Source organism: Spermophilus citellus, assembly GCF_964194105.1.
Source record: "Spermophilus citellus genome assembly, chromosome: 4".
Taxonomy (NCBI): Eukaryota; Metazoa; Chordata; class Mammalia; order Rodentia; family Sciuridae; genus Spermophilus; species Spermophilus citellus.
In genome coordinates, this window is record NC_138185.1 from 7,294,375 (window position 1) to 7,320,805 (window position 26,431).

The 26,431-nt window shown below is 56.0% G+C and overlaps 2 protein-coding genes across 6 annotated transcripts in view; one reads left to right on the top strand and one right to left on the bottom strand.

Moving 5' to 3' along the window:
* Nucleotides 1-5,781, top strand: part of SLC9A8 (solute carrier family 9 member A8) — a 73,009-nt gene extending 67,228 nt beyond the window's left edge. For all 3 annotated transcript variants that reach the window (XM_081293024.1, XM_081293025.1, XM_081293026.1), the window contains 3 exons: nucleotides 2,058-2,278; nucleotides 4,433-4,579; nucleotides 5,644-5,781. In XM_081293024.1, the coding sequence (XP_081149150.1) occupies nucleotides 2,058-2,278; nucleotides 4,433-4,579; nucleotides 5,644-5,751 (476 nt within the window). In that variant the 3' untranslated portion in view covers nucleotides 5,752-5,781. The remainder of the gene's footprint in view (nucleotides 1-2,057; nucleotides 2,279-4,432; nucleotides 4,580-5,643) is intronic.
* A 9,652-nt stretch (nucleotides 5,782-15,433) lies between these two features.
* On the bottom strand, nucleotides 15,434-26,250 carry SPATA2 (spermatogenesis associated 2). Of its 3 annotated transcripts, XM_081293038.1 has the most exons (4): nucleotides 25,824-26,250; nucleotides 21,056-21,216; nucleotides 19,194-19,628; nucleotides 15,434-18,670 (listed from the first exon to the last, which is right to left on the bottom strand). In XM_081293038.1, the coding sequence occupies exons 3-4, from the start codon at nucleotides 19,527-19,529 to the stop codon at nucleotides 17,459-17,461; spliced, it is 1,548 nt and encodes a 515-aa protein (XP_081149164.1). In that variant the 5' UTR covers nucleotides 19,530-19,628; nucleotides 21,056-21,216; nucleotides 25,824-26,250; the 3' UTR covers nucleotides 15,434-17,458. The 3 variants fall into 3 exon arrangements, with proteins under 3 accessions (XP_081149164.1, XP_081149163.1, XP_081149165.1); XM_081293037.1 differs by lacking the exon at nucleotides 21,056-21,216 and having other exon boundaries at nucleotides 25,824-26,249; XM_081293039.1 differs by lacking the exons at nucleotides 21,056-21,216; nucleotides 25,824-26,250 and adding an exon at nucleotides 20,927-20,946.
* Nucleotides 26,251-26,431: the final 181 nt, after the last annotated feature.

The window sequence follows — 26,431 nt, forward strand, 5'->3', positions numbered from 1 at the left end:
TCTCAGCTGCCATTCCATCATGTTTCTCTACTTCCTCAAGGATGGAAATGACTCCATAAATCTTTGGCTCCTAGAGAACCGGATCCTCAGCCATCTTTAAATTTATTTTTGAACAACTCATAGAGTTCTCTGTGCTTTCATGTTTAAATATTATAATTGAAACATTCCCATATGGGTCGGATACAGCATCATGCTTTATAATGTTCTCTCTGGCGGCACAAATGGAAATTTGTCTCAGATTTCTCTTTTTTCAAAAAACGTGTGTGTGTGTGTACACGCATGGACTCATATACAATGAAGCTCAATTTTTTCTTTTTTTTTTTAATTTTTATTTTTTTTAGTTGAACACAATACCTTTATCTTATTTATTTTGATGTAGTGCTGAGGATCGAACCCATTGGCCACCCCTGCCAGGCGAGTGCTCTGCCACTGAGCCCTGGCCCCAGCCCCATTTTTTTCTTAATCCTTTTTTCCAAGGAAGAAAAACTTTTTTCGTGAACATACTTTGTATATACAAAGATATGAAAAATTGCGCTTTATATGTGTAATAAGAATTGCAATGCAAAAAAGAAAAAAGAAAAACTCTTTGGAGTAGTCGATCCCAGGTCGTGAAAATCTCCCAAGAAAATCCAAGAACTGTGTCAGGTAGTTCACAAAGCCACGGGGGCTCCACATTTGGGAGTGAGGGCAGGAGGACAGATGCTGCAGAGCCGAGTGTTGGGGTGAGGCCAGCTGGCCTCTGATAGCCCTTCCTCCATGATTTCCAAGTCTTTCTGGATCCTCTTTGAGGACTCTGCCTCTCTGGCACCGCCCATGCCCATTTCAGCCTCTTCTCTTTCCCAGGCTTCAGTCTCAGTCCCATCCCTGTCCCCTCCTCCACCATGGCCCCCGGGGCAGGCCACCCTCACTCACTGTCTCCACTTCTTCATCTCCTGTCCAGCACCCCGGAACTGGCCTTACCTGGTCACCGGTGCCACCTGCAGCCAACCTGCTGGGCCCAGTCAGCCCCGCCCTAGCCACCTCCTGGCTTTAGGCTCCCTCTGTTGCCCACACTGCCTGAGGCCCGCGGGCCCCTTGCCCTCTCACCTGTGGGGTCTCCTCAGGCTCCTGCCGGCACCACCTCAGGACATAGCCCCGCCCTGCTGTGCTCGAGGTCATCGCTCCCTGGGGAGCTCGGGGTTCACCGGGTTCCCCTGAGCAGACCTTGCCGAGTGCCTCCCTGGATGTCGTGGGCCAGCATGGCCTCACTGAGACAGGTCTAGGGCCGCTAGGCTCGCAGTGCTGGCTGGGCAGCAGGGGAAGCACATCCCTTGGCTTCGTCCTCTGGCTCTGAACCCTGCCTGTGTCCCTCACCACCCACTGCCCCATCCTGGACCTGGGTGGGCCCTGCGCTGTCTCTGCCCCGCCCTCCCTCTCCGCACTCAGCATCTCCTGTGTCCTTGTTGATGGTCACTCCTCCCAGCCACTCTGGAAGCTCCCAAGGGCAGGGCCAGGGCCACCTGTGTCTGGCTGTGGGGTACCAGAGTGGCCAGAAGTTTCTGACTGAGTGAAGGGCTGTCTCCTGCTCAGTCCACACCCTTGTCACTCCCCAGGAGCCTGTCACCACCACCAGGCAGCCAGAGCCCTGCCAGCACTGCCGGGGGCTCATCACAGGCAGCCTCCTCAGATTCAGGGGGCACCTCCCGACTGCAGCCTGTGCTGCTGCTGTTCATGATGGCCCCGGCTGGGACGACTATGCTCTGGCTGGCTCCTCAGTGTGTGGTGGAGCGCACTGGAGACTGCTGTGCACAAAGCCCTAGGCCTGGGGCGCCCGCGAGCGCTTGGCCCACAGCAGCCAGCATGAGTCACAGGCCTGGTGGCCTCCCTGCACAGGCACCTGTGCCTTGCAGCCTAGCGGGTGGGTCACCTCACCACATGTCTCTAGCCGTGGAGCGGGTGGAGGGGCACCACCCCGTCCCCACTCCTCTGCGGCCTGCATGGGCTGTGGTGCAGACAACCTGGTGGGCAGCCGCTGCTGCTGCCTCCTGGCGCTCCCCTGACCACCCTGCCGCCCCCAGGCCTGCGGGGGGCCATCCCTTACGCCCTGAGCCTGCACCTGGACCTGGAGCCCATGGAGAAGCGGCAGCTGATCGGCACCACCACCATCGTCATCGTGCTCTTCACGATCCTGCTGCTGGGCGGCAGCACCATGCCCCTCATCCGCCTCATGGACATCGAGGACACCAAGGCGCGCCGCAGGAGCAAGAAGGACGTCAACCTCAGCAAGACGGAGAAGATGGTCAGTGGTGGCCGCCGGGCGGGCGGGGGCAGGCGTGCTGGGGACCCGCTGGTCACTGCCTGCTGCCAGAAGGCAGGGCAACAGCCTGGCTTCTGGGTGCCCTGCATCTCCATGATGCGCACGTGCGCGCTCGAAATACACATGCACGCGCACGCATCGCGGAGCACAGTGCAGTCACCGTGCTGAGGAGGAACTGGAGTTCTGGAGCAAGGCACTTTGGGGTGGACAGGCTGTCCAGACTCAGGGTTTGATGAGGCCACGGGCAAGCTCTGGTACTTCCCTCTGGGACCCTGGGGACATTCCTCCCCTGCTAGTAGCAGAGCCACCTCTCAGGACCCAGGGCTGGAAGGTTTCAAAATCATGTCATCTGCAGAAAACCTCCTGTTGGGGGCTGGAGGACAGGGAGGGCATGACTAGGGCTGGAGGGGTCCAGGGCCCGCTGCAGTCCAGCTGAGACTCTTATTTCCCTGCCCACCTCTGCTTCCTGCAAGCCACCCTCCTGCCACCAGGCAGACCTCTGGGCCAACAGCCCTGGTGCCTCCCTGCGGTGTCTTCACCCTCAGGCCCTGTGCAGAGGTGGGCCTGCTGACCTCCCTGCAGGCTCCTGCATCCTGCCCCCACCACGTTTCAGGAAATGCATCTTTTTCTGGTTCCCTTATTTGAGGCCACTGGTAACTGGTCACAGAAATTTTTCCCTGTTGGTCTAACATGGAGGTCAGGCCTGGCTGGTCCTGGGACCTCCACACTGGGCCTCAGCCAGGGCTGTGCCACTGGAAGGAAACTTCCATGGCCGGGACAGGGCTCTTCAGGGCCTTTCGCATGCTCCCAGGCCTTTCTCCCCACCCACCAGCTTCCTTATTTGTTTTTAACAAAATCTCTCATGGGGGTCAGACATTTGCTTGAGTATCAGAATGGACGGCAGGCTCGTCACAAGGTTACTGGGCCTCACCACGAAGGGTCTTAGAGGTCTAGAGGAGCCCCCAAAATGGTCATTTCTTACAAGTTGCTGCTGCTGCCACCATTCCTGGAGAGCCAGCTGGCTGAGGGCCAGGAGAGGTCCTCAGGGGGACTGCTGTGGGGCCTCTCAGGTGCAGGCATGTGCCTGTCTCGGGCCATCCTGAGTACCTGCAGGAAGCAGATGCTCTCCTGGTCCCCATTTTGCCACTGGGAATGCCGAGGCACAGGAGGGTCCCACTCACCCAGCTGAGGTCCCACAGCTCCCACAATCTAAGCTCGAAGTCACCACTTCCTCTTTTTTTTAATGTTTATTTTGAGTGGTAGCTGGACACAATGCCTTTATTTTTTATTTATTTATATTTATGTGGTGCTGAGGATCGAACCCAGTGCCCTGCACGTGCTAAGCGAGCGCTGTACCGCTGAGCCCAGCCCCGCCCTTGAAATCACCACTTTCTACATTGGTGGTCCTCACAGTGGGGTCCCACCAGCAGCATCACTGGGCACTTAGACCTGCACATCCTCGGGCCTCACCCTTGACTTACTGAGACAGAAACTGCCGCTCCTGCCCAGGGTTTGGGGGTTTAACAAGCCCTCCAGGTGATGCTGACGTGAGCCAGAGCGTGGGAACCGCTGCTCCACAGCGTCCGAAGGCACTTCCTTCGCCCCGCTCCCGAGCACACGCCAGCACGCCTGCTGGAGGTGAGGTGGTGGACTGGCAGGCACCTTCCGTGGCTTCGTCCGGCTTCCTCCGGCAGAGCAGAAACTCCTGCATCCCAGTGCTGCTGGCCTTTGGGCCTCCTGGCCAAGGGTGGGGCTGTTGGTGAGGCTTTGGGGAGCGCAGGAAGACGCACAGTGCCTGAGACTAGGTCCTCCCTTCCGGAGCCGCTCCTTTCTTCACCCCTCTCTGGAGCTGTTCCCCCCTCCCCTGCTCTGACTCAATCGGCAGAAGCTGCCCTCAAGTGGCCCCAGAGCCTCCGACTTGACTCGCCAGGAGGCGTCCCTGGCATCCATGATGTCCTTAGAGACTGTCGTACCTCCCGTGGGCTCCCAGGAGGCTGTTTGTACCCACATTCACCCTGCCTGGGTGTGAGGCACTTCGGGTTGGGGACACTGGTGACCTGGGGCAGAAGCCTCTAGGTAGTGGTGCGGGGCTTCCAGTTAGTGCCTGCTGACGCATCCGGCTGCCTCGTCCCCCAGGGCAACACCATCGAGTCCGAGCACCTGTCGGAGCTCACCGAGGAGGAGTATGAGGCCCACTACATCCGGCGGCAGGACCTCAAGGGCTTTATGTGGCTGGACGCCAAGTACCTGAACCCCTTCTTCACACGGAGGCTGACACAAGAGGTGGGACCTTGCCTCCCCTCAGGAGGGCTGGCCGAGGGCTGGGGGAGGGAGTGTCGCGAGAGCGCCTCCCGGGCTGGGTGTGGGTGCAGCGGCAGCTGCTGTTTCCCTGGGCTGCGGATTTGCTCTTCACTTGGTAACAGCCTGTTCACGTGTTTGGTTCTCCTGGTTGATGGCTCCGGGCCTTGATCAGCTGTTGAAGCTGGGCTAAGTTTCAGGCAGGCCAGGGCCTCAGGGAGCCATGGTACACTGCCAGGCGGTGTGGACGCCCCTGCGCTGGGGCTGGGGCTCTTCCAGCCACCCAGCACCTTCTGCTGCTCATGCCGTGGTGCCAGCTGTCAGCACGTGAGCACGAAGTAGGGGCCACGCTGCAGCACCACCTTCCACCCCAGCCACCTGCAGGAGGCAGCCGTGGTCTCCCTGACATCGAGGAAACTGAGGCCCAGGGAGTAGCCCCCGCTCCAGCCCAAGAGGCCACGCAGCCAGCATGAGGATAACTCTAGAGGCTGCAGGGGTTTGGGGGGTTTTTTGTTTGTTTTTTGGGGGGTGCTGGGAATTAAACCCAGGGGTGCTCTACTGCTGAGCTCCATCTTTGGCCATTATTCTTTTGGGGAGTTGGTGGGGTCACTGGGGATTGAACTCAGGGGCACTTGGTCACAGAACCACATCCTCACCCTACTTTGTGTTGTATTTAGAGACAGGGTCTCACTGAGTTGCTTAGTGCCTCCCTTTTAATCTTCTAAAAGCCAGAGGTTTGAACCCCCTATCCTCCTGCCTCAGCCTCCTGAGCTGCTGGGATTATAGGCATGAGCCACCACGCCCAGCTTTAGTTTTCATTTTGAGCCAAGGTCTCCCTAAGTTGCTGAAAGGGGCAGAGGTGCCACATTTTTATCCTCACACCATCTGCCTCCTCACCTCCTGTTTCTCAGGGGCCCCTCCTGGTGCCCCCAAAGCTGGCTGCTTAACACTCTACCTTTGCCTGGTGCCTTGTCCTGCCCCCCCCCCCCCGAAGCCCAGGGGAAGCCCCTCCTCCACACTGACCAGGCTCATCTCATCTCCCACCCCAGGACCTCCATCATGGGCGCATCCAGATGAAGAGCCTCACCAACAAGTGGTATGAGGAGGTGCGCCAGGGCCCGTCGGGCTCTGAGGACGACGAGCAGGAGCTGTTCTGACCGAGCTGGGTGCCGCGCCTTCTGGCAGACAGGGCCCAGGCGGGCCTTGCCACCCACAGACACGGAGCGTGGCCCTGGAAGTACTTGCACTTGGCAGCCTCTTCAGGGTGTCAGAAGGAGAGTGACGTGAGGCTGCGGAATCTTCTTAGCCTACAGTTTTCCAGGCCTTTGGAAACACTCATCTCCCCACTCCTCACTGAGCAGGGCCTCCACAGAGTGGAGTGGCCGCCGTCACAGGTAGTGCCCCCTCCTGCTTCTGCAGCCCCTGTGCAGCCCCTAAGAGAGCGGTTCGGCCTGGACAGGGAAGCCCGAGCCAGGGCCTGCAGGGAGCGCTGAGCCTGGAGCCTGGGGGTAGGGTCTGAGTCGGTGCCACTCCCCAGCTGAGTCTGCTCCAGGGGCTGGTGAGGAGCAGTGGTTCTGACCCTCGTGCAGGCTCAGAAAGCCAGAAACCTCAACCCCCTGAGAAGGAAAAACTGAGCGACCCTTTTTCTTTACCTCTGATTGGCACCTCACCGCCTGTCTTCCCGGGCAGGCAGCTGCTGCCCTGCTCGGGGCTTATCGTGAATGTTTACACTAGTGCCCACCTTGAGGGCTGGGCCCTTCTTAGAGCCTGGTTGGAAGCTGCAGCCCTGGGTCTCAGGCTGGGGCATTGGGCTCTTTTGTGGGGTCAGAGCGCCCCCTAGAGAGAAGCTGGAAAATGGTGTCTGCGGCCAGCCATGGCTGCCTTGATTCCGTTTCAGTTCATGCACTTTACCAAGTCCAGGAGTCTGGTAGCCTCCTGCCTCGGCCGGCATCCTGTCTCCCCCGCTGGGTCCTGGTGCTCCAGTGTTCTCGTTCATCCAGTCTGAGGTCCTTTGCCAGCTGTATGTCCACCTGCCATTACCTGCTGCCACCTTCACTGCTGTTTAGGGTTCTGTTCTCTTCATTTCCCTACCATCTTGGTTTCTGTCCGTCTCCCATGCTGGGGTGCCAGCTCCCCACCCAGAGGTACCGTCTCGGGCCCTGCCTCCCCTGCCACCTCAGGGTGAGAAGCTGCCAGTCGTTTCCGTGTGACCCACACCCCGTTCCCACCCACCTTTCGTGTAACTGCTCCACTGCGCCCATCCACAGGCGTGGACAGCGTTCCCCTGTGGCTCTGGGTCCCAGCTGGAGTCGCGAGCAGAACCCTCAGGTGATTCAGTTCATCACGTGCATGTCCTTGGCTCTCAGTGGGACACTGTGGGCCCAGGTCTGTATGGGCCAGCATGCCTTGGACTGGTAGAAGGTGTATTTCCCTGTCTTGTGCCCCAGGCAGGGTGACTCTGGAAGTCAGGAAGGACCGACCGCAGACCCCCTAGGATTTTTGCCAGGCCCAGCCCTCACTGCTCACCTTGCCTAGAAGTTGTCGTTGTCAGGCAGGAAGCCGCGTTTGCTTTTATGCATGAGAAGTGAGTTTGTGCTTGATAGAGCTAACACGTGGTCTTTTCCTTCCTAGAGCCCCACACCTTGACCCCATAGTTCAAGCCATCCCATTGCCTTGCATAATTTTGTTTTCCACATTTCTTTGCTGTGGAAGAAGAGGTCAGAGAAGAAGGGGACCTTCGCCCTTGCCTGAGAATAGACAGGGAGCTGAGACCAGGTTGATCGCTTAGCCCAGCTCAGAGCTAATTTCTCTTCTCCCCTGAAATCCAGGGTCTGATATCAGAGATGAAGGTTGTTTTGCAAGCTCAGTAACTTGGCAAGATTTTCTTTTTTTAATCTTAGATTTATAGATGAAGCAATGAGACAGATGGAGTCTTCTCAGTTCAGACTATTGTCATCAGGTCCAGTGGCCCAGCCACATCATGCCTTGTCCTCCCACTTTTTGCTGAGACCTGAGAATGTCATGGTGGGGAGCATCTGTGAGGTTTGGTGGAAAGGCCACCAGGCTTTGCTGGTGGGGAGGGTGGGACCTTTCCTGGGCGCTACCAACACTAGCCTGGGTCTCTTGTGAGTCTCCTCTGCCCCCTGCTGGTAAGTGAGGGTTTAGCAGCCTGAAAGAGCAACCCCAGAGGTGAGGGTGACCAGTTTTGATTTGTAGTAAGCAGAAGGCCCTGGAGGTGTTTTTCAGGTGGAGTATCACTTCAGGCAGTAAATAAATGTAGAAGATATAAAAGGATCCAGTTTTGCTATACCTTCCCGCCTTCTTCAGATCTAGCCAAGAGACAGGACAGCTGTGGCTCAGAAGGTATTGCTTTAGAGTGAGGTAAGAGGCATGAGTGCCCCTGGGAATGCTGGCCCTGTAGCCAGTAAACCAAGAAGTGCCACAGCAGGCCTGTGCCCCCGACATCCCACTTCCTGGGATAAATCGTACACTCAGTGCCACCTGTGGTTGTAGGACCTCTTGGAACAACCACACCCTGCAACTTGAGATTGGAGTCTTCAGGAGCTTTTCCTAAGTCCCCAGGGGTCAAGTCAGCTGTGGGCTGGACCAGGCTGGGGACGGCTCAGCCCATTGGTGCCCAGCCTCTCAGCCCAGGAGCAGAGCCGAAGCCCTCCAGTCCTCAGCCCAAGCCACCGGCCCTCTCACAATGGGGCTGTAGCAGGGCCCTGCCTGGCCCAGAACGTGGCAGCCCCAGTCAGCGCAGACGTCCTCTTTTGCCGTATATGCCTTCCTTTGTGTGCGGTGGATGCCAAGACGGGCGAGTGGGGGCCTCCTTGACCCTGGCCAGATATCCCTATCCCTCAGCAAGACCTGGCCTCCTGAGTCTTGGTCCCTGTTTCCATGGACCCACACCCGGCAGAGCTCTCAGCAGGGTAGCTGTGCCAGGACCCCACTAGCTGGGCAGTCCAGGGACTGGCAAAGCCCAGGTAGAGAGTTGCCCCCCGATTCCAGCTGGAGAATCTCACAGCTCTCTGCTGTAGGGTAGGATTTTAAAATACAAAATAGGGTCACCTCCCCATTCCCTCCAAAATGCAGCCATGTGTTTCCCCTGCTGGTTGGAGCGTCAGAAGCTGAATCTGGGATGTTCCCAACACTGCAGCCAGAGTCATTAGGGTGTCCTCCCAGGACCCCACCTCCAGGGCCCAGGCCTAAGTACAGGCTCCCAGAGAATAAGGAGCTAGCTCCTTGCCGGTTCCCACCATTTCTCAAATGCATATTCATGGGCCACAAAGGAAAGACTTTCTTACATGGCCTGCCCCATCCCATTTCCCCACCATCCCAGGGCCCTTACCCACGGTGTGGACTCTCAGCTCTGCAGGCAGGAGGCTGCTGGGAGCCCCTCAGGGCTGTGGGGCTGGAAGGAAAAATGTGCTTGGTGGCCAGAGGAAAGAAGCCACTTGCACATGACAAGGGAGGGATGGTTGGGAGGCCCCAGCTTCCACCAGAGGCTCCAGTGCCCTCCGCTGCAGTTCCCACAAGGCCAGATCTATTCTCACGGCCAATAGGAGTCTTGTGGTTTTTTTCATATTTTCTCTAAAAATTAAGGTTTGTGTAATTAAGTTTGGGTTTTTTATTGTTTATTTTTTCTTTAAGGACCCCAGGGAGGAAAAAACAATTAAACAGGGAAGGAACACTGGGGGCCCTGGCTGCAGGGGATGGTGGCTGCATTGGGCGGGGCGGCTGTGCTGCTGGGCCCCTGCTTGTCTCCCTGGACTGAGGATTCAGGATTGGAAAAGTCATGTCACTGGATATTTATTTAGAAATAAAAATGCTTGGGCTGGAGATGTGGCTCAAGTGGTAGCGCGCTGGCCTGGCATGCGTGCGGCCCGGGTTGGATCCTCAGCACCACATACCAACAAAGATGTTGTGTCCACTGAAAAAAGTAATAAATAAATAAAATTCTCTCTCTCTCTCTCTCTTTAAAAAAAAAAAAAATGCTGCCGAATCTGAACGGGCTTCTGTGTCCGTGTTCACGTGGCTTTGCACATACGGGTCCTGCACTCCTGGGCTCACTCTGGTCACACAGCTTCTTGGGCCAGCAGCGAACAGTCCCGTGAAGGGCAGTGCCTGGCAGCAGGGACTTGGCGTGACGAGGGCCGGGATCTGGTTCCTGCCTCTGCCCCCAGGAGAAATATGAGGCCGAGGTGGCCGCCTGGGCTTCTCACGGGTGCAGGAGCCCATCTCCCAAGCTGGTGGCAGGGCCACCTAGGATGGCACCTGTGGTGGCTGTTGCCTGACAATTAAGCAGATCGTCTCCACTGAGCCCACACAGCCGCAGAAGCTGCCTGTCCCCCTCCTGGGAGAGGAGGCAGTGGCAGTGGCTGGGCATGAATTGAGCTTGCACGTCTGTCCAGGGGCATCTGAAGCTTCTGTGAGAAGAGGCGCAAAAAAGAAACGAAAACGAATCTAGAACGTGGGGCGAGCCCGCTCCCTGTTCTGGCCCATCGGGGGCGGGGCGGGCCTCATCTCTCCCAGGCCTGCACCACATCCTGTCCTGCCACAGCCATGAAGGGGGAGAAGTCGCCCCAGAACACGACCTGGCCCGGGCTGCCCAGGTGCCAGCAGCCACAGACCGGGTGTTGGGAGCAGCGATGCAAATTACGGTCCTCAAGCCGGCGACAGGAGCACATCTGAGCTGGGAACTTGTGCAGAGGCCCAGGTGAGACTGCCCAGTTAGCTGTGGTGATGCCCTGTTCAGAAGAGGTCCCACGCCTGTCATGGGACTGTCACTTGTGACTCCAGTTCAGACACTGGCTGCAGGGGTGAAGAATTGTGAGCAGAGTCTGGTCACGTTGGGCCGCCTGCAGCCGCGACCGTTGTCCCTGTGTTGAAGGAACTTTCCCAAAGGCCCCTTTTGATGTTGAAACCTCCATGATAAACATGCGGGCCTGGCTCCAGGGGATGGAGAGCCACCGGACCCCAGCTTTCTCTCTAGGTGTATCTGTTTGTCTTTTCTTCATCCCCCATCGCCCCTTGTCCCATTTCTGAACTAACAGCCATGCAGGTGGCAGCAGCAGGGGACCCAGTCAGGGACTGGGGGCTGCAGAAGGCCCACAAGGCCTCAACCCCCTCCCCTCTGCCCACTGATGCTGGAGAGACCTGGGTCCGGAGAATAACTACAAGTGTGGTGACAGGTGGTGGCTGTCACAGCCTCATTGTGGGGAGACTGAAGTGACAGGACTGGGAATGGAAAGCAGGATTAGCCCAGGCAGCATTCCATGTTACATAATGCCCCAGCCACACCCCTGGGAGCAGTCAAGAGAAAAAGCCATTTCCTTAGACCTGGGGGCCAAGGAAGGTCTGGCACAAAGCTGAGGACCCTGTGGTCCCCACTCTTCCCACGGGAGCTAAATGTAAATTTCAGGAGTAGAGTTTTGCGAACATGCTTTGAGAAATACACATACTGGGTTAGAGGACATGGAGAAGACTTTGACCCTGACAGGAGGGGTCCTGCGAAGACAAGTTGTATGTGAAAGACATTTTTCATATTATAACCGTGTTTTGTGTGGCATTTACTCCTCATGACCGTATGTGGAGTTGACAATGCTAAGTACTTTTTTTTTGAAAAATCTAAAGTGCTTGATAAATGTTAAAAACAGAAGTAAAATATAACACAAGTAAAATATAAATGATTTGGAGGGGCAGTAACCACCCCCTGTGGAGTGGCGCTCACTGGGTGCTGGGCTGGGAGCTCGGTGGCTTACGCGAGGTGGGGCAGAGCACTGTCCCGTGCCCGGGTCTGGTTTCACTTTGCTGTGTACATAGTGTTATAAAGGACACGAGTCCTACTCTACATCTAGTTTTCTAGATGCTAACAAGATTGCAAGTATATGACAAAAGTGGGATTAGTAAACAGCCTGTACATTTTGTGCTAAGATTCCTAAGCTTCGGGTGCAGTGACCTGTAATCCCAGTGGCTGAGAGGCTGAGACAGGAGGATCTGAGTTTAAAGCCAGCCTCAGGGGAGAAAAAAAGCAACTCAGGAGACCTGTCTGTAAATGAAATACAAAATAGGGCTGGGGTGCGGCTCAGTGGGCGAGGGTACCCAAAAAAAAAGGAAGTCTTGGAGGGCAGTCCTCCAACAGTGGAGCCCGCAGTCCTGGCGGTGGAGGGCCGGAGGGCTCTCATTCTGAAGACGTTTTCACATTAGAACTACTGTTACACGTGTGCCGTTTACTCAAGACGACTGTCATTACGTAGTGGACAAACGGCGTCCTCACCTGAAACACCTGTCTGGGCGTTTAGAAGTGTCTTGTGGGTGCGCTTTCCTCCTGGTGACCGTATGTATAGTCGACGGACGATGCTAAGGACTTAAAAAAAAATGTAGACTTTCTAGCTGTTCTAAAGCGCCTGATAAATGTTAAAAGTAGAAGTAAGATATAACCCATTTTGTAAACTCGATGTACGTCGGATGTGGAGGTGGTGGAATAGCTTCATAGGCTAACGTCCTCAGCTGGGCGGCTGCCAACACCGGGGGCGGGGGGAGCTGGACTACAAAGGAGGATGGGGGAAGGGGGACAGTGGAAGGGTCAGAACCTTCCTGTGTGCATATCTGGATACACGGCAGCGTCACTCCACATCATGCACAACCACAAGAATGGGAAGCCACACTCTGGTGTGACATATCCTTTATATACACTCTACTGTCGTGTGTACCTAAAAAGCACAAATTAAATGTTTAAAAACAGAAGAATTCCCACAGTACCAACACACTCCCTTGACCCCTGTGTGCCAGCCCGGGTCCCGGCCTCCTCCCCCTGCTGCGGCATCACCTTTGCTAAGAGAAACCCGTAGTGTTCACCGAGGGAGGCCATGTCCTTCCGGGGAAATGGAGCAAGCACCCTGGATCTGGCCATTCCTGGCCGTTCCCGCCTCTTGCCTGAGGAGTGCGAGGGGTGGGCCTGACCCGAGGGCAAGAGAAAGAGGGCTATCTTGGGGGAGTTCAAACTGTCCCCTCATTCCCAAAGAGACACTCAGGAAAAAAAGAAGCCAAATGGTATCCCCGGGTCCTGGCCCTAGAGGTGAGGGTGTGAGGAGAGGCTGGAGCGGCCAGCACCTGGGACAGAGGTGCCCGGTGATAGGAGGTGGTGGCTGTTGTGGCTTAACTGTCCTGAGCTGTCCCCTGCAGTTTCCCTTCCCCAAGAGTGGCAGGCAGCAGGAGCGGGTCCTGAGAGTCCACCCCGCCTCCCGCCCTGGGAACCCACAGGGCTCCTCGTGCCCTCGCTGCCCTCCGTTGGAGTGACCAGACCCTCTCCCAGGGCCACAGCAGCAGGCCCACAGCCCCTCCCAGCAGTCATGATTAGGTTTAGTCATGGTGACAAAAGCAAAAATTAGTAGTGGCTTCCCTGGTGCCCTTGATAACCAGGATTCTCAGCATGGGAAAAAGATAGGCTTAGAAAGAGTCTGCGGCCCCGGATTTTAATTTGAAGTGTGAGTAATCCCAGCGGCTGGAGGCTGAAGCAGGAGGATGGAGAGTTCAAAGCCAGCCTCAGCAATTAGTGAGACTCCCTGTCTCTAAAAAAATATAAAGGGCTGGAGATGTGGCTCAGTGGGTAAGTGCCCCCTGCCTCAAAAAGAAAAAAAAAGCAAATGGAAAAAAAATGTGACTTAAGCAAAACAAGAATTTTTCATCTGGCAACCTGGAGGCAGGCAGCGCAGGCAGGGCATCGAAACAGGTCCCTGGGCACAGGACCCGGCCCTCGGGAGTTGCCCAGCCTCCTTCACCTGGCTTCTCCCTCAGAGTCTCAGCGCTGCTCTAGGCCCAGCCTTCACGGCAGGCCAGTTGGGAGAAGGATCTCAGCAAGAAGAGCAAGCTCCCTGCTCTTTTTTTTTTTTTTTTTTAATGTGCCGTCCAGCTGCCTACGGCTGCTCTGAAATTCTGGGTTCAGGCAATGTTCCAGTCTCAGCTTGTTGAGTAGCTGGGACTACAGGTGCCTGCCACTGATCAAGCTCCTTTTTTTTTTTTTTTTTTTTTTTTTGGTGCTGGTGATTGAATCCAGGGGCACTTTACCACTGAGCCACACCACCACCCCGCCCAGCACTTTTTATTTTTTATTTGAAAGAAGGTCTTGCTTAGTTGCTGAGGCTAGCCTTGAACTTGCAATCCACCTGCTTCAGCCTCCCAGATCGCCGGGATTACAGGCGTGCGACACTGTGGTGCCTGGCTCAAGCTGCCGTTTTGAAGAGCATGTCCTAGAAGACTTACTTACAAGGCAACTTTCCATCCAGGCGCCAGACATGATCATGCGACCCTCTGGCTGCAGGAGAAGCTGGGAAACAGTCCTTATTCTGGATGGCCTAGAAGTCAGGGTACCATCTGCAGTGTCTACCACAGCTCTCCTCCCAAGACGGTCACCAGGCGTGTGAGGTCCTGCAGCCTGGTGCAGGGAGCTGGCAGCAGAGTGGGTGCTACCCAGCTGGTGGTGTTGAAGTATGCTTTCCATTTCCATGGACAAATTAATCAGTTGCCCCTCACCCCATGCTGAGGCTGTCGGCTTCCTTTATCTCTGGGTTGTGTGCGCCTCCAGGAGGCCGCTGCTCCCAGGAGGGCCATTTCCTGGGTGGCAGCTCACTGCAATCCCAGCACCTGGACGTCTGGTCCGCGCCCTGAACACTTGGTCGGCCAGTGCATGAAGCAGAGCGGCCTCCCTTCCCGGCAGCTGAGCTGCCCTACAGGGCCGGCCCGGTGGGGAGTGGGCACTGAGGTCCTGCTGGGCTTTGGGCCAGAATTGCCAGCTGCGGCTGCTCTCTGCTCACCCTCAACACTGCTGCCTGACTTTTTAAATGGAAAAGTGGCATGGTGTGCCCTAAGAGGGTGACTGAAAACCCAACTACGATCCTGCCAGAGGCTCTGCCTGACACTTCTTTTTTGGTCGGGGCGGGGGGGGGGGGGGTTGCTGGGGTTGAACCAGGAGCACTTAAACACTGAGCCACATCCTCAGCCCTTTTTGTATTTTGAAACAGGGTTTTGCAGAGTTGCTTAGGGACTCCCTAAGATGCCGAGGCTGGCTTTGAACTTCCATTCTCGTGCCTCAGCCTCCATGCACATGTGCCACCCCCGCCTGTGCCCGCCACCTGTCTTCTGTTAAAGACAGGCAGTGGGGCTGAGGACGAAGCCCAGTGGCGGGGTGCCACTACTGCAAAAGCCAACAAAACAAAGGCAGCATCACACTGACTTCCTCCTTGCGGAAATTAAATGGATGAAAAGTAAAAATGGAACTTTTAAACAATGTCCTTCCATGTTACGTAATGCCCCAGCCACCACCTGAACGCCTTAGTCTTGGAGTACAAGAGTTGTGTCCTGGGAAGGCATGGCTCAATAGTGCCCTGTCTTCCCATCTGTCTGTTTCTGGTGGGGCTGGGGATTGAACCCAGGGCCTTGGGCATGCTAGGCAAGCACTCTAGCAACGGAGCCATATCCCCAGCCCCAACAGAACTTATCTCACAGAATAACTGGGATTCCTTCTCTTTCTTTCGGGTTTTCCCCCCAGGTCTGGAGATGGAACCCAGGGCCTCATGTTCTAAGTGAGCGTTCTACCCCGAATTCCGCCCTCAGCCCCATGGGCTGTGGCAACATCCCGCGTGGACAGTCTCAGCAGACAGGCGCCTCATTCCACTGCTGGCTTTACTTGTCAGCTTCATGGAGCGGAAAAATTTTAGTCCTGTCATTAAAGAACTGAACCAGAACAACCCACACTTCCAAGTGGGGAGCACACAGGTCAAAGAAAGAAAGAAAGAAAGAAAGAAAGAGAAACCCACACTTCATTTAACAATGGAAGACACTTTATTATTATTTTTTAAAATCATCTCTCAACATTTCAACTCTTGGTAGAAATCAAATGTAAAACATCTGCATTTTTGAATTAGCATATATTTAACTATCTCAATCACAGCAACCTCAGACAGTAAGGTACACACCAAGAAGGAGCACGGTTACAGTATTTCCTATTCCAGTCTCTGAGCACAGTAGTTCCGTGATGGTAGGGACACTGGACTTTGTCTTCCTAGGACACCTGGTCACACCTGCTTCTGTCCACCGTAAATTACGTGGCATCACGGTTGGCTAAGTTACTGTAATGCTGGAACAATCTGGAAACGGAAAACTAGAAAACTAGAGCTCTCAGGAATGGGCCAGGCATTGCAGTTCTGAAATGTAAAAAGGAAGAACATCAAGATGAACCCCCAGCTCGGCTGGTCTCGGGATCAGGGGGTGGAAACTCAGCTTTATGTACACATCGTGTATCTACATGTGATCTACCAGGTGTGTAAAAACAGCCAGAGAAGATTGGAAAACCTTAAAATCACTCCACAGAGTTGGAAGAACATCCGCAAATTCACAGTGGCCTCAGGATTCAGCCAGATTTAAACCCTGCTCAAGAGCTGAATACCTCTTTCTCCCAGAAAAACCCACTGCACATAAATCCCTTAAGTGGGCACATCACAAACACTTATGGCTAAAATATATTATTAGTTCACAAAAGTGATCTATTTTCAAATTCTTGCCCCACTCCTGCTTTGCACCCCCAAAAGGAAAATCCCGAGGTCGGTGATTCCCACGTGGAGTCGAGGGGCCTTCGGGCGTGGCTGTGCGCAGGTGCGGCTGAGGCTGGCAGCCGTCTGGTGGGCAACCGCCGACTCCTGCCCACTTATAGTGCAAAAAGATCGCAAATGTTGCAGGTGAGTCCTGGACACTTGTGAAGAGGACCGAGATGGATGGGTGACAGGAAACCCAAGTGACTTTCCTTCTAAATGCGACTTGAGAACTTTGGAGTGTGAGGTCACTCGGCAGGGCCAAGGACGAGGGACAGCAAAGGCTGAGGTCCCTGAATCATCCTGACTGCCCTGCAGTCTGCAGGCATGGACCTCAGCGCCGGTGCTCACCCCCTAAGTGCAACTGGAGGTAGGTGTATAGCGTGTACTGTAGGGAAGACAGTGGCCCTCCACCAACTCCAGAAAAAGGGACATGTCTCTGTCCCTCCCCTGCCCCAACTCGCCATTCCACCCCAGTGAGTGGAGGACACAGAGAAAAGGGCCCGAGGCCTCCTTGGAAGACTAAAGAACCCAGGGCATTTTTATAAATAGCTACATAATCAATTTTTAACCGCTTTGAAACACATAGCAAGTTGAATATTTATTTAAAAATAAATCTCAAAAATATCTATTTACAGTACAGTCCGAGGGATGTGTGCAAACAACAGAAAGGGGAGGAGCCTGCCCTGCCGTGGGAAGCCCGCATTCCAACGTGTGGGGTGACACCACGGGACTGAACTGCGGTGGCAACAAGAGGAAGTTCAGCTAATACTGGACTTGGCTTTCCTTGGACACCTGCGGAGGCAGGGAGCCAGGGAGCAGGGCTCTGGCTGGGGATCCTTGTACTTGGGAGCAGGATGGCCAACGGCGTGAGCCATCAGGAGAGGCCCAGTGTGGCAGGAGGGCTCATTTCACAAGCCAACAGGCCTCTAGCTCGCTGCTTCAAGTGGACACTTGGACGTGACCCGAAGGGTCTTTCCCAGTCCAAGCTGGCTTCGCAGTGGGCGGGGCAGTCCCAGGACAGAAACCCTCTTGAAAGGAAAAACAAAACCAGAACCCAGCTGCACAGGGAGTGATCAGCCAAAAGGAATCTGAACGGAAGCGTCACCCTCTCCCTTGCAGACGACAAAGCAGCCGTCAGCTGCAGTGAGTCCTAAGTGAGCGCTCACCACCCAGGGAGTCAAGTGCAGCAGCTCTGCTCTGAGCAGCTTCACACTTCTTCACCAGGAACTGGAAGGTCAGTGGCATAGCCCTTGTAGGGGGACGTGCAGGGGGTCTATCTGTACACGAGATGGGAGAACTGCGTGGACTTGTAGTTCAGCTGGTTGTTGGGCATGAACTTGTGCAGCTCATGCTTTTTGCAGCAGGGGTCATAATGGTAGGCGCTGAGGCAGGTGTCGCAGGAGACTTTTGAACACTGGGTGCAGGTATTGGTGGCACCTGGGCGGTTGCAGAAGCTGCAGCGGGAGGTGGCGGTGGCGGAGGGCTTGGGCTTCGAGTGGAGGGGTGGCAACCGGTCGAGGCCCTGAGTCTGGCTTGCATACTTCTCCCGCAGAGACATATCGTGGGCAGAGGCCTTGCTGGGGAAGGCGCTGGGCTTGGAGGCCGGAGGACAGACGAGCAGGCTGTCGCAGCGCTGGCAGAGGGAGGAGCTGCAGGACAGGCCGCAGTTTTGGCACTTGGAGAGGGCGGACTCTTTGGCGGGGGGTGAGCGCTTGTGGTAGAGGGGGTGGGCATCATTTCTGACCAGCCACACATCCTGCCGCAGAGCGTCCTGCCTGCGGTAGGTGGCCCTGGGTTCTGAGTCCGTGTACAGATCCACGTCATCCTGAGCGGAGAAGTACGTGCTGCGCAGCAGACCGAGGCCATTGTTGGGGGAGGTGGGAGGAAGGTCGTCTGGGCTGCCATGGGGGGAGCTGGACATGGTCAGGAGTGAGGGAGATGGGCGGATGATCTCGTCCTCCAGACCGTCCCCCAGGTCTGTGACCACGGACTCCCTCCTCAAGCTCAGCGAGGCCTTTGGGGGTGGCTTTCTGCTCTCGCGGTAACTGTCATAGGCGTCCACTGACCTGGACGGCTTGGTCACACGGGGCTTGCAGTAGTCCTTGGCTGCCCGCTCGCTGGCGGACTTCTGGAGGGCCACACGGGCCATGGACGTGGTCAGGTGCTCCCTGCCCTCAGCCCGCCGCCGCAGCACATCCGAGCAGCCGCGCACGTCCTCCGTGCTGCTCTTGCGCTCGCGCACCACGTCCAGCTCCGAGTAGCCCTTGTCCTTCACCTGCGAGTGGATCTCCAGCATCTGCTCGCACTCAACCTTGGCCAGAAAGAGCTCGAAGGAGACCATCTTCACCTGCAGGGTCTCCACGAGCTCCTTGAGCCTGTACGCAGCCCCCAGCTCGGGCACGTAGCCCAGGTAACTCAGGATGGCCTGGACGTCCTCTTCCAGCAGCGTCGACTTGACGTAGTAGACAAAAGGGCCTGTGTAGGTCTAGGGAGGAGGAAGAGAAAAGAGGCGGGTGTTGCTCAGAGGCACCCAGAGACCAGAGACTGCAGAGCAGCGAAGGCTCAGGCCTGAGGCGGGTGAGGGGCAGTGGGAAGCGGGCCTCCTGCTCCCCTGCGGAGGCAGAGGCTGCCACCAGGCCGCTCGCTTTCTCTGCAGGGTACAAAGACTCTGGTCCACATGACAAGAAGCCAAGGCAAACACCGGTGGAGAGAGGGGATTTAGCTCTAGGCAGAAAGCCCCATCAGCACCCAGAGCATTCCCTCCTGGCTTTTCTACGAAGCTCTGAAGAGCACAGCAGTCTTCACCGCCTGACCTGGTGTCCTCCAGTGCCCTCCCTGCCACACTCTCTGCCCCACCACCACTGGGACCACTGAGTCCAAACCAGCTCTCAGCCTGCTTGAAACCGGGGGCTCTGAGAGCAGGGGTGGGGGCAGGGGCCCCAGGGACACTGGCCCTCTGGAAGGGGCAAGGAGAAAGAAGGCAGTGTAGCCCCCGGCCCTGGCCTCACCTTGATGCTGCGGAACTCCTTCTTCCACGGGTAGAGGAAGAGGTTGATGGCCACGGTCTCCAGCAGGCTGAAGGCGCAGTGTAGGGCCCGCAGGCTGGAGGAGCTGAGCGCACGCAGGGAGCTCTCCACCACCTCGTAGAACTGGATCAGCCGGAATCGATAAAAGGGATCCACCTTGTGCAGGCTGAGCAGGGTCGAGGCCGCCACCCGCAGGTGCTCATCACTGCCGGGCCGCGGCTTGCTGGGGGTGGCGTCCACTTTGCTCTCGTGGAACTGCACGTACTTGCGAAACAAGTCATCTTTGTATTTTGTATCCATTGAGCTGGGCCTCCCCATCTGCTCAGAGGCTACCTTATCTCCTCCATGGCTTCTGGGCTGGACGCAGGGGCGTCACTAAAAACACTGCCATGCTGCCGGCCGGGACCAGGGAGTACTCTGGAAGGGGAGGAGCAAGCAGCAGGTCACTCCATGAAACAGTCCATGTGCCACCTTCCAACCACTGAGGCCAAACACCACAAATTGGCTGGACAGGTGATGCACACCTGTCATCCCAGTGGCTCGGGAAGCTGTGGCGGAAGGACCACAAGTTCCAAGCCAGCTTCAGCAACTTAGCAAGACCCTGTCTCAAAATAAAACATAAAAAGGGCTGGAGACGTGGCTCATTGGTTAAGCACCCTTGGGTTCAATCCCTGGTACCAAAGAAAACAAAACCAAAAACCACCAGGAGTGGCCTGGGCTTCCCTGGGCACCACGAGATCTGGTCCCTGTCTGCTAGCTCAGTCAGCACATTTGCAGGTACTAGATACAAAGTGACAGTGAAGAGGACAGACACAGCCCTTGCCTCTGCTGAGCTTGCAGGACACCTCCGAGGAGCATGCTGGCGCAGAGGCTCAGGCAAGTGGAGGCGGCCCTCCCTGGACCTGCAGGGGGGGAGTTCAGGAGAGCCCCTGAAGCAGCGACAGCCCCCTGAAGGACAAGGAGGCAGCGGCTGAGGTAGGCGACGGAAGCATGGGGCGAGCAGAGGTCAGATGGCAGGACACTCGCCCAGGGCTGCGGACTCCTGGAAGCAGGACTTGGATCAGAACCAACAATGCGCTAGAGTCCAGGCCCTGCTCCAGCACACCCTGCTCTCCGAGGCAGGAAGGCGCTGGGCACGGCGACACAAAGGAGACTGGCCAGGCAGCAGGGGGCAGTGGCGGGGTGGAGCTGCAGGCACACCCAGGCCGGACCCCAGGCCTCAAAGAGCACATAGGCTCCTATTTAGCCAGCTGTGGTGCACTCTGGGCCAGCAGCTCAGGAGGCTGAGGCAGGAGGACTGCGAGTTCCAGGGCAGCCTCAGCAACTTAGCAAAGCCCTAAGCACCTTAGTGAGACCCTGAGACCCTGTCTCAACATAAAAAATAAAAAGGGTTGGGGGTTGTGGCTCAGCCCCTGGGGTTTAGTGCCTGGTACCCCCACCAACAAAAATCAGGCGATTACAGCACCCTGTTGGGAGCCAACGGCTGTGCTGAGCCAGGACACAGCATGCACAGGGTCGTGCTAACTGCTCCACCACTGGTCAACAGAGGAGTACATACCCAGCAATGCTCTTGTTGCCACGGTTCTGGGGGCAAACTGGACTTATCCCAAACATGGAGTCAGAGCCAGGCTGCCTGGGAGGGAAACCTGGGGCTGCCCCAGGTCATTCCGTGAATCACTCAACCTCTGGGTCCAAGATCAGTGCGAGCAACCTACATGAGCAGCACAGCAAGCTCTTCACAGAGCGCCAGCACCAAGGAGGCCCTCAACTGCTGCTTCTGCTCTGGGAAGGGGCTTTGCCCCCAAGAGGCCAACTTCCTCCAGAAGGCAAGATAGAGGGCGAACCTCTTCAGCAGGGCGGTGACTGCATTTCCACACTCTCCTTTCTGACCAGAAGTTCCACGAGTGCAGGACCATGACCATCTTGCTCGTAAGGTCACCTCCACACAGCCCAGGCAGAACATGTGCTTCTGGATACCACGGACTGGCCCTGAGGTGGCGAGAGACTGGGGAGAAAGCTGCAAGTAACCCAACTGGACAGAGCCGTGGAGTCCCTCAGTGGGTCCTGAAGGCCATGGAGCCAGGCAACTATCAAGATCATCCCAATGTGCCACCGTTGAACTTCAGTTTTGGGGAGACTCCTGGGGTATTAACAGCAGGGTGAGAGGTGCAGTGTGTGGTAAAACTAGGGACACAGAGAGGCCATCTTCTCCTGCCCACTGCCTTGCCCAAAGACTCCAGTGCCACAGGCAGAGACAAGCCTGGGAGCACAGGAGGCAGATGAACTTCTGGCTCCTGACGGGGGTCGAAGGTGCCATGTGATCACGCTCTGGCTCACCTCTGCCACACAGCCTCCCTCTCCCCAAGCTCCATCCACACGGATCTCCATCTGCTCTCAAAAAGACCCAGCTCACGTCTGTCTCAGGACCCCCCACATCTGCTCCTTCTGTGTGCTCTCTGACTCTTCCCACAGCTGGCTACCTCACCATTCAGGTCTCAGCTCAAATGTCACCCCTCAAGGCCTTCCCTGCCCCTCCTCTCATGGAGTCCCTGTCATGCGACAGTCTGAAATGATCAACTCTGTTTGTTCATTTACTACCTCATCTCTTCACCTCCCCCACTACCTGGCAAGCTCCACAGAGGCAAGGACCGCGGCTGTTACCCACCACAGTGCTCGCAGACCCTGGCACGTGACGGGCCTTGGTAAAACAGGAGAAATGAATGAAGAAAGGATGTGCACTACTGTGACTCTGCCCCTTTATTTTCTTGTTAGTACCCCCAAGAATTCTGACAGGGCAACAGAAGAGAGAAGAATGGGCTCCAAAAGATGGCAGGACATGACACAAGCAGCTCAAGGCCAGCAGAGGTGAACCCATGACTCCAGGCCTGGCCTTCTGGCCCGACGCCATGCTCCTTGGCCACTCCATAATCCCACATCTGACAGTTCTCTGCACAGTGCCCACCTTCTGCCAGGCCCATGGCTGGACACAGGGGCAGGGGGGAGAGGGAGGGAAGAGGCCAGAAATCAAAGACACATCTTGCCCTGAGTTCTAGCTAGAAGAACTCAGTGTCCAGAATCAAAAGTACCTATGCGCTCTTGAAAAATAAAAATTATTCTATCCCAAGAGAAGACACCTAAGAAATGATATTTGCATTTACTGTTTTTAATTTGTCTAAGAAAAGATTCCAATCTGCCTCTGGTCCCAGGAACTGTTTTTTTTTTTTTTTTTTGGTACAGTTGAGAACCATTTAAAAAGGATATCAGGGCTGGGTGGTGGCTCAGTGGTAGAGCACCTGCCTAGCATGTGTGAGGCACTGGGTTCGATCCCCAGCACCACATAAAGACAAACAAGTAAATAAAGAAAATAAAGGTATTATGTCCACCTACAACTGGGAAAGTATTTAAAAATAAATAAGTAAGCAAAATAAAAGCATGCAGTCCATCTATAACTACTGGGCATGATAACACGCTCCTATAATCCCAGTGACTTGGGAGACTGAGACAGGAGGATTGCAAATTCAAGGCCAGCATCAGCAACTAGGTCCTTACCAAATACCAAATAGAAATTTTAAAAAAAGGATATCAAGGGGCTAGAGATATGGATCAGGGGTATAGCACCTCTCTATCATGCATAATAAGGTCCTGGGTTCCATCCCTAGCACTGTTTGAAGTCAGCCCTGAGCCCACAGAAGCTGAGCTTTGAACAAGTCCGCCATCTTGAGCTCAGCTCTCCAGTTCAGCATCTGCTGCTTGGTGATCACACAGCCACACCCTTGTTTGCTGCTAGTGTAAACAAGGAAAAGGGATGCACATGGTCTAACTCGTGCTCTAAATTCTAAAAACACAGATGGGAAACCCATCTAAGAAGGCTCTTGAGGGCTGGGGATGTGGCTCAAGCGGTAGCACGCTCGCCTGGCATGCGGGCGGCCCGGGTTCGATCCTCAGCACCACATACCAACAAAGATGTTGTGTCCGCCGAGAACTAAAAAAATAAATAAATATTAAAAAAAAAAAAAAAAAAAGAAGAAGGCTCTTGAACCAGCCTAGCTAGGGGAGGTAAAAGGTGAAAGAAAACAAATGCTAAAAGATAATTAAGGAGCTGGGTAAGGTGGCACATGCCTGTGATCCCAGCATCCCAGCAGCTTGGGAGGATGAGGCAAGAGGATCACAAATCCAAAGCCAGCCTCAGCAGCAAGGCCATAAGCAACTCATTAAGACCCTGTCTCTAAATAAAATATAAAAAAGGGATGTGGATGTGGCTCTGTGGTTAAGTGCCCCTGATACAATCCCTGATACAAAAAATAATAATAATAATAATTAGGAAAGAGAGAGAGAGAAAAAAAATAATTAGTGAGGTTCTACTATGTGCCAAGCACTAACTAGGCTTTCTACTTTAAGTGCATCTCCCTTACAATGACCCCAGAAAACCAAGGCTGAGCCATCAGGCCCCCCCAGCCAACAGAGCACGGAAGGGTCAATGCCAGAATCTGAACTCAGGTGGGGAGGAGGCCCTACAGAGCCTGGTTCTCTTCTGCTCATCTCACTTCCAAGGGATTGATGCGAGGACCCCCTATTAACTGTTCCTGGGAATGTGGCTCAGTGGTAGAGCACCTGCCTAGCTTGTGTAAGGCCCTGGGTTCAATCCCCAGCACTGCAAAAATAAATAAGTACATGACTAATATATGAAATTCACATGACAACCCCAACATTAAAGAGAAACAGGCTCAGAGGACCAACTCATTTTCCTAAGTGCTAAGGTTAGGAAGAAATGGATCCAGGAGCTGATCCTAAGTCAAACAAGCCTGTGTCTCAGCCAAGTGGCCCTGCTGCAACTGCTGGACAGCTCTTCCTGCAAGGCTTGGCTCAGGCAAAACTCCCCATGGCAGGCTGAGCAGAGTGGAGTTCTAAAAATTCCTATAGTAGCAAAATTCCATCTTCCCACACAGAATGGGGTTGGGAGAGCTGCAAATCTCTCTCTGAGGTAAGCTCCAGGGCTAGGGAAAGAGGCTGGCCGGAGACCGGCCAGTGAAGCAGTTACGTCATCCTTGCTGAATACATTTTCTGAGAATACAGGCTGCCTTGTGGCTGGTCATAGCTGGTGTCTTTTCTGAGCACAGAGCCAGCAATTTATTCCAAGCACTCTGCAAGAACAACAAAAAATATGCTCCCTGCAAAAACAGCCTGGTTACAGAGACCAAGACAGCCCAGTGACAGGAGCTGGTAATTTCTCTAAGCAACCCAAGAACTGGAACACCAAGCTGTGCCAGGCTAGCAGGGAGTGGGGGAAAGGGCTCTGTGAATATCCCAACAAAGAGCCAACAGCCCTGAGTGACACCTCCTGCACCCCCAATCGAGGGTACCCTCTGTGAAGCAAGGCAATGAAGAGACAGATATTGCACAGCCAGGGAGGTGGGTTTTCTAATGAGGATCTTTGAAACATAAAGGGAAAGCGCTGTCTTTTTAAAGTTCCACTGCGTGGAACTGAAATGGTTCTAGGTAGCAAAGCATTAGCTTGGCTTTACCTCAGCTGGCCATTCAAGCAGAAACACTCCCAGAGCAGCATCTGAAGGGCCCCCTCCCTGCACAGGCAGAGCTATTTTGGTCCCAGCACCGGCCTAATCCACAGGTTTACCCATCCCTGGCCTGGGTTGGGCCTGCACACAGGAGCAGGGGAAAGCAGTTTCACCCCTCCCTCCCCCACCTCCACGCACTATTCCAAACAGGAGGCTCCGGAGACACATCCCTGGCTGCGAAACGCCAGGAGGTTCCCACACCCCTACTGCCTGCCCTCCAGAGATGTTCCAACAGAGGATGGATATTCCCAGGCCTCTGAATATAAACCCAGTAGAGCTAAAAGGGGGCTTCCCTCCTGACAGCTACCTCTCTCAAAGGGGCTCTGAAGTAAACCATGTCCCCTCCCTGAAGGGAACGGAACCTGGCGACAGCTATACTGGGTTGATTCCTACCGCCTGAGGCCGCATCAGTTTTGCAGAACACCCTGCCTCACAACCAGGCCCTCCCCCACGGTCTGCTGTTTGTGGTGCTGGGGACAGATCCAGGGCTCTGCGAATGCCAAGCGAGCGCCCTTCCCCCGGGGCACACCCCCAGGCCCGCGCGGGCTCGTTAACGGAGGAACAGGACCATCGCTAGGGAACGCCTGCTGTATGCCCGAGGCCGGGCTCCACCTGCATTCTCTCATTCATCCATGGAGAGCAGGTTCGTTCCACTTAACACACGGGACAACTGAGGCTCCAGAGAAGTGCCTCATGCAAGGTCACGCAGGGCGTGCAAACCCACGTCTGCGCCAGATCCTGAGTGGGGGACCCCCGCGAGGCCCCTGCCCACGGCGGGATCCGGAGTCCTCCCGCCTGCCGGGTCGCCGAGGAGGGGGTGTTCCTCCTGGGCTGTCCCAAGCGCCCTCGGCCAGTCCCGGGAGCCTGCGCGGCAGCCCCGGGAACCGCGACCGCGAGGACGGGCCGGGGGCTCCGCAGGCGCCAAGGGCGGGCGCGCCGGCCGCTGGGCGGGCCGCGCGGGGACCCAGCTCCCGGGCCGCCGGTCCCTCGGCGCGGGGAAGCCCGGAGGCAGTTTCCGCTCGCGGCCGCCCCCACTCACCCCTGAGCGCCGCCGAGGGAAGCAGCGGGGCGCGGCCGCCGCCGGGGCCAGGCCGGCTGGGCTCTAGCCGCTCCGGCCGGCTGCGGGAACCGAGACCAGGACCCGGGGGCCAGCGGCGACCCGGAAACACTCGGCCAGGAAGGGACGCCCCTCGGAGGCGGGACCGCGGCGAGGCTGGACCGCGGCTGCGCGCTGGGCCGGGGACAGGTCACTGCCTGCGGCCGGCAGAGACTACAGACGGCAGCGGCGGCAAGAGCAGACCCGAGAGCGAGCGTAGAACCCGTGGAACCCCGCCTGGGAACCCGAGGGACCGTGGCCGCGGCCTGTGCCGGGACCCGGAAGTAGACGACCCGGAAGTGACGCCCGCCCCTGGGCCGCGAGACGGTGGCTGTCTGGGTTGTCATGGAGACGGGTCGGCCCCCGCCTCTGGACTCGCCCCTAGTCAAAACGATCCGCGAGCTGCTTTCCAGACTGCGCCTGAGCGAGCAGGGGCTGAGGGTTGGGTCCCTTGGCCACATTTCACAGACGGAAATACCGAGGCTCCAAGAGAGCGAGTGAGATGCCAAAATCGCGCGAGACTGGAACCCAGTCTGAAGGCCGCGACGTTT

Coding starts and splice junctions, on each gene's coding strand:
- SPATA2 (XM_081293038.1), bottom strand. CDS start 19,529: ATGGGGAGGCCCAGCTCAATGGATACAAAATACAAAGATGACTTGTTT. Junction 18,671..19,193: donor AGGAGTTCCGCAGCATCAAG/GTGAGGCCAGGG, acceptor CCTCCTCCCTAG/ACCTACACAGGCCCTTTTGT.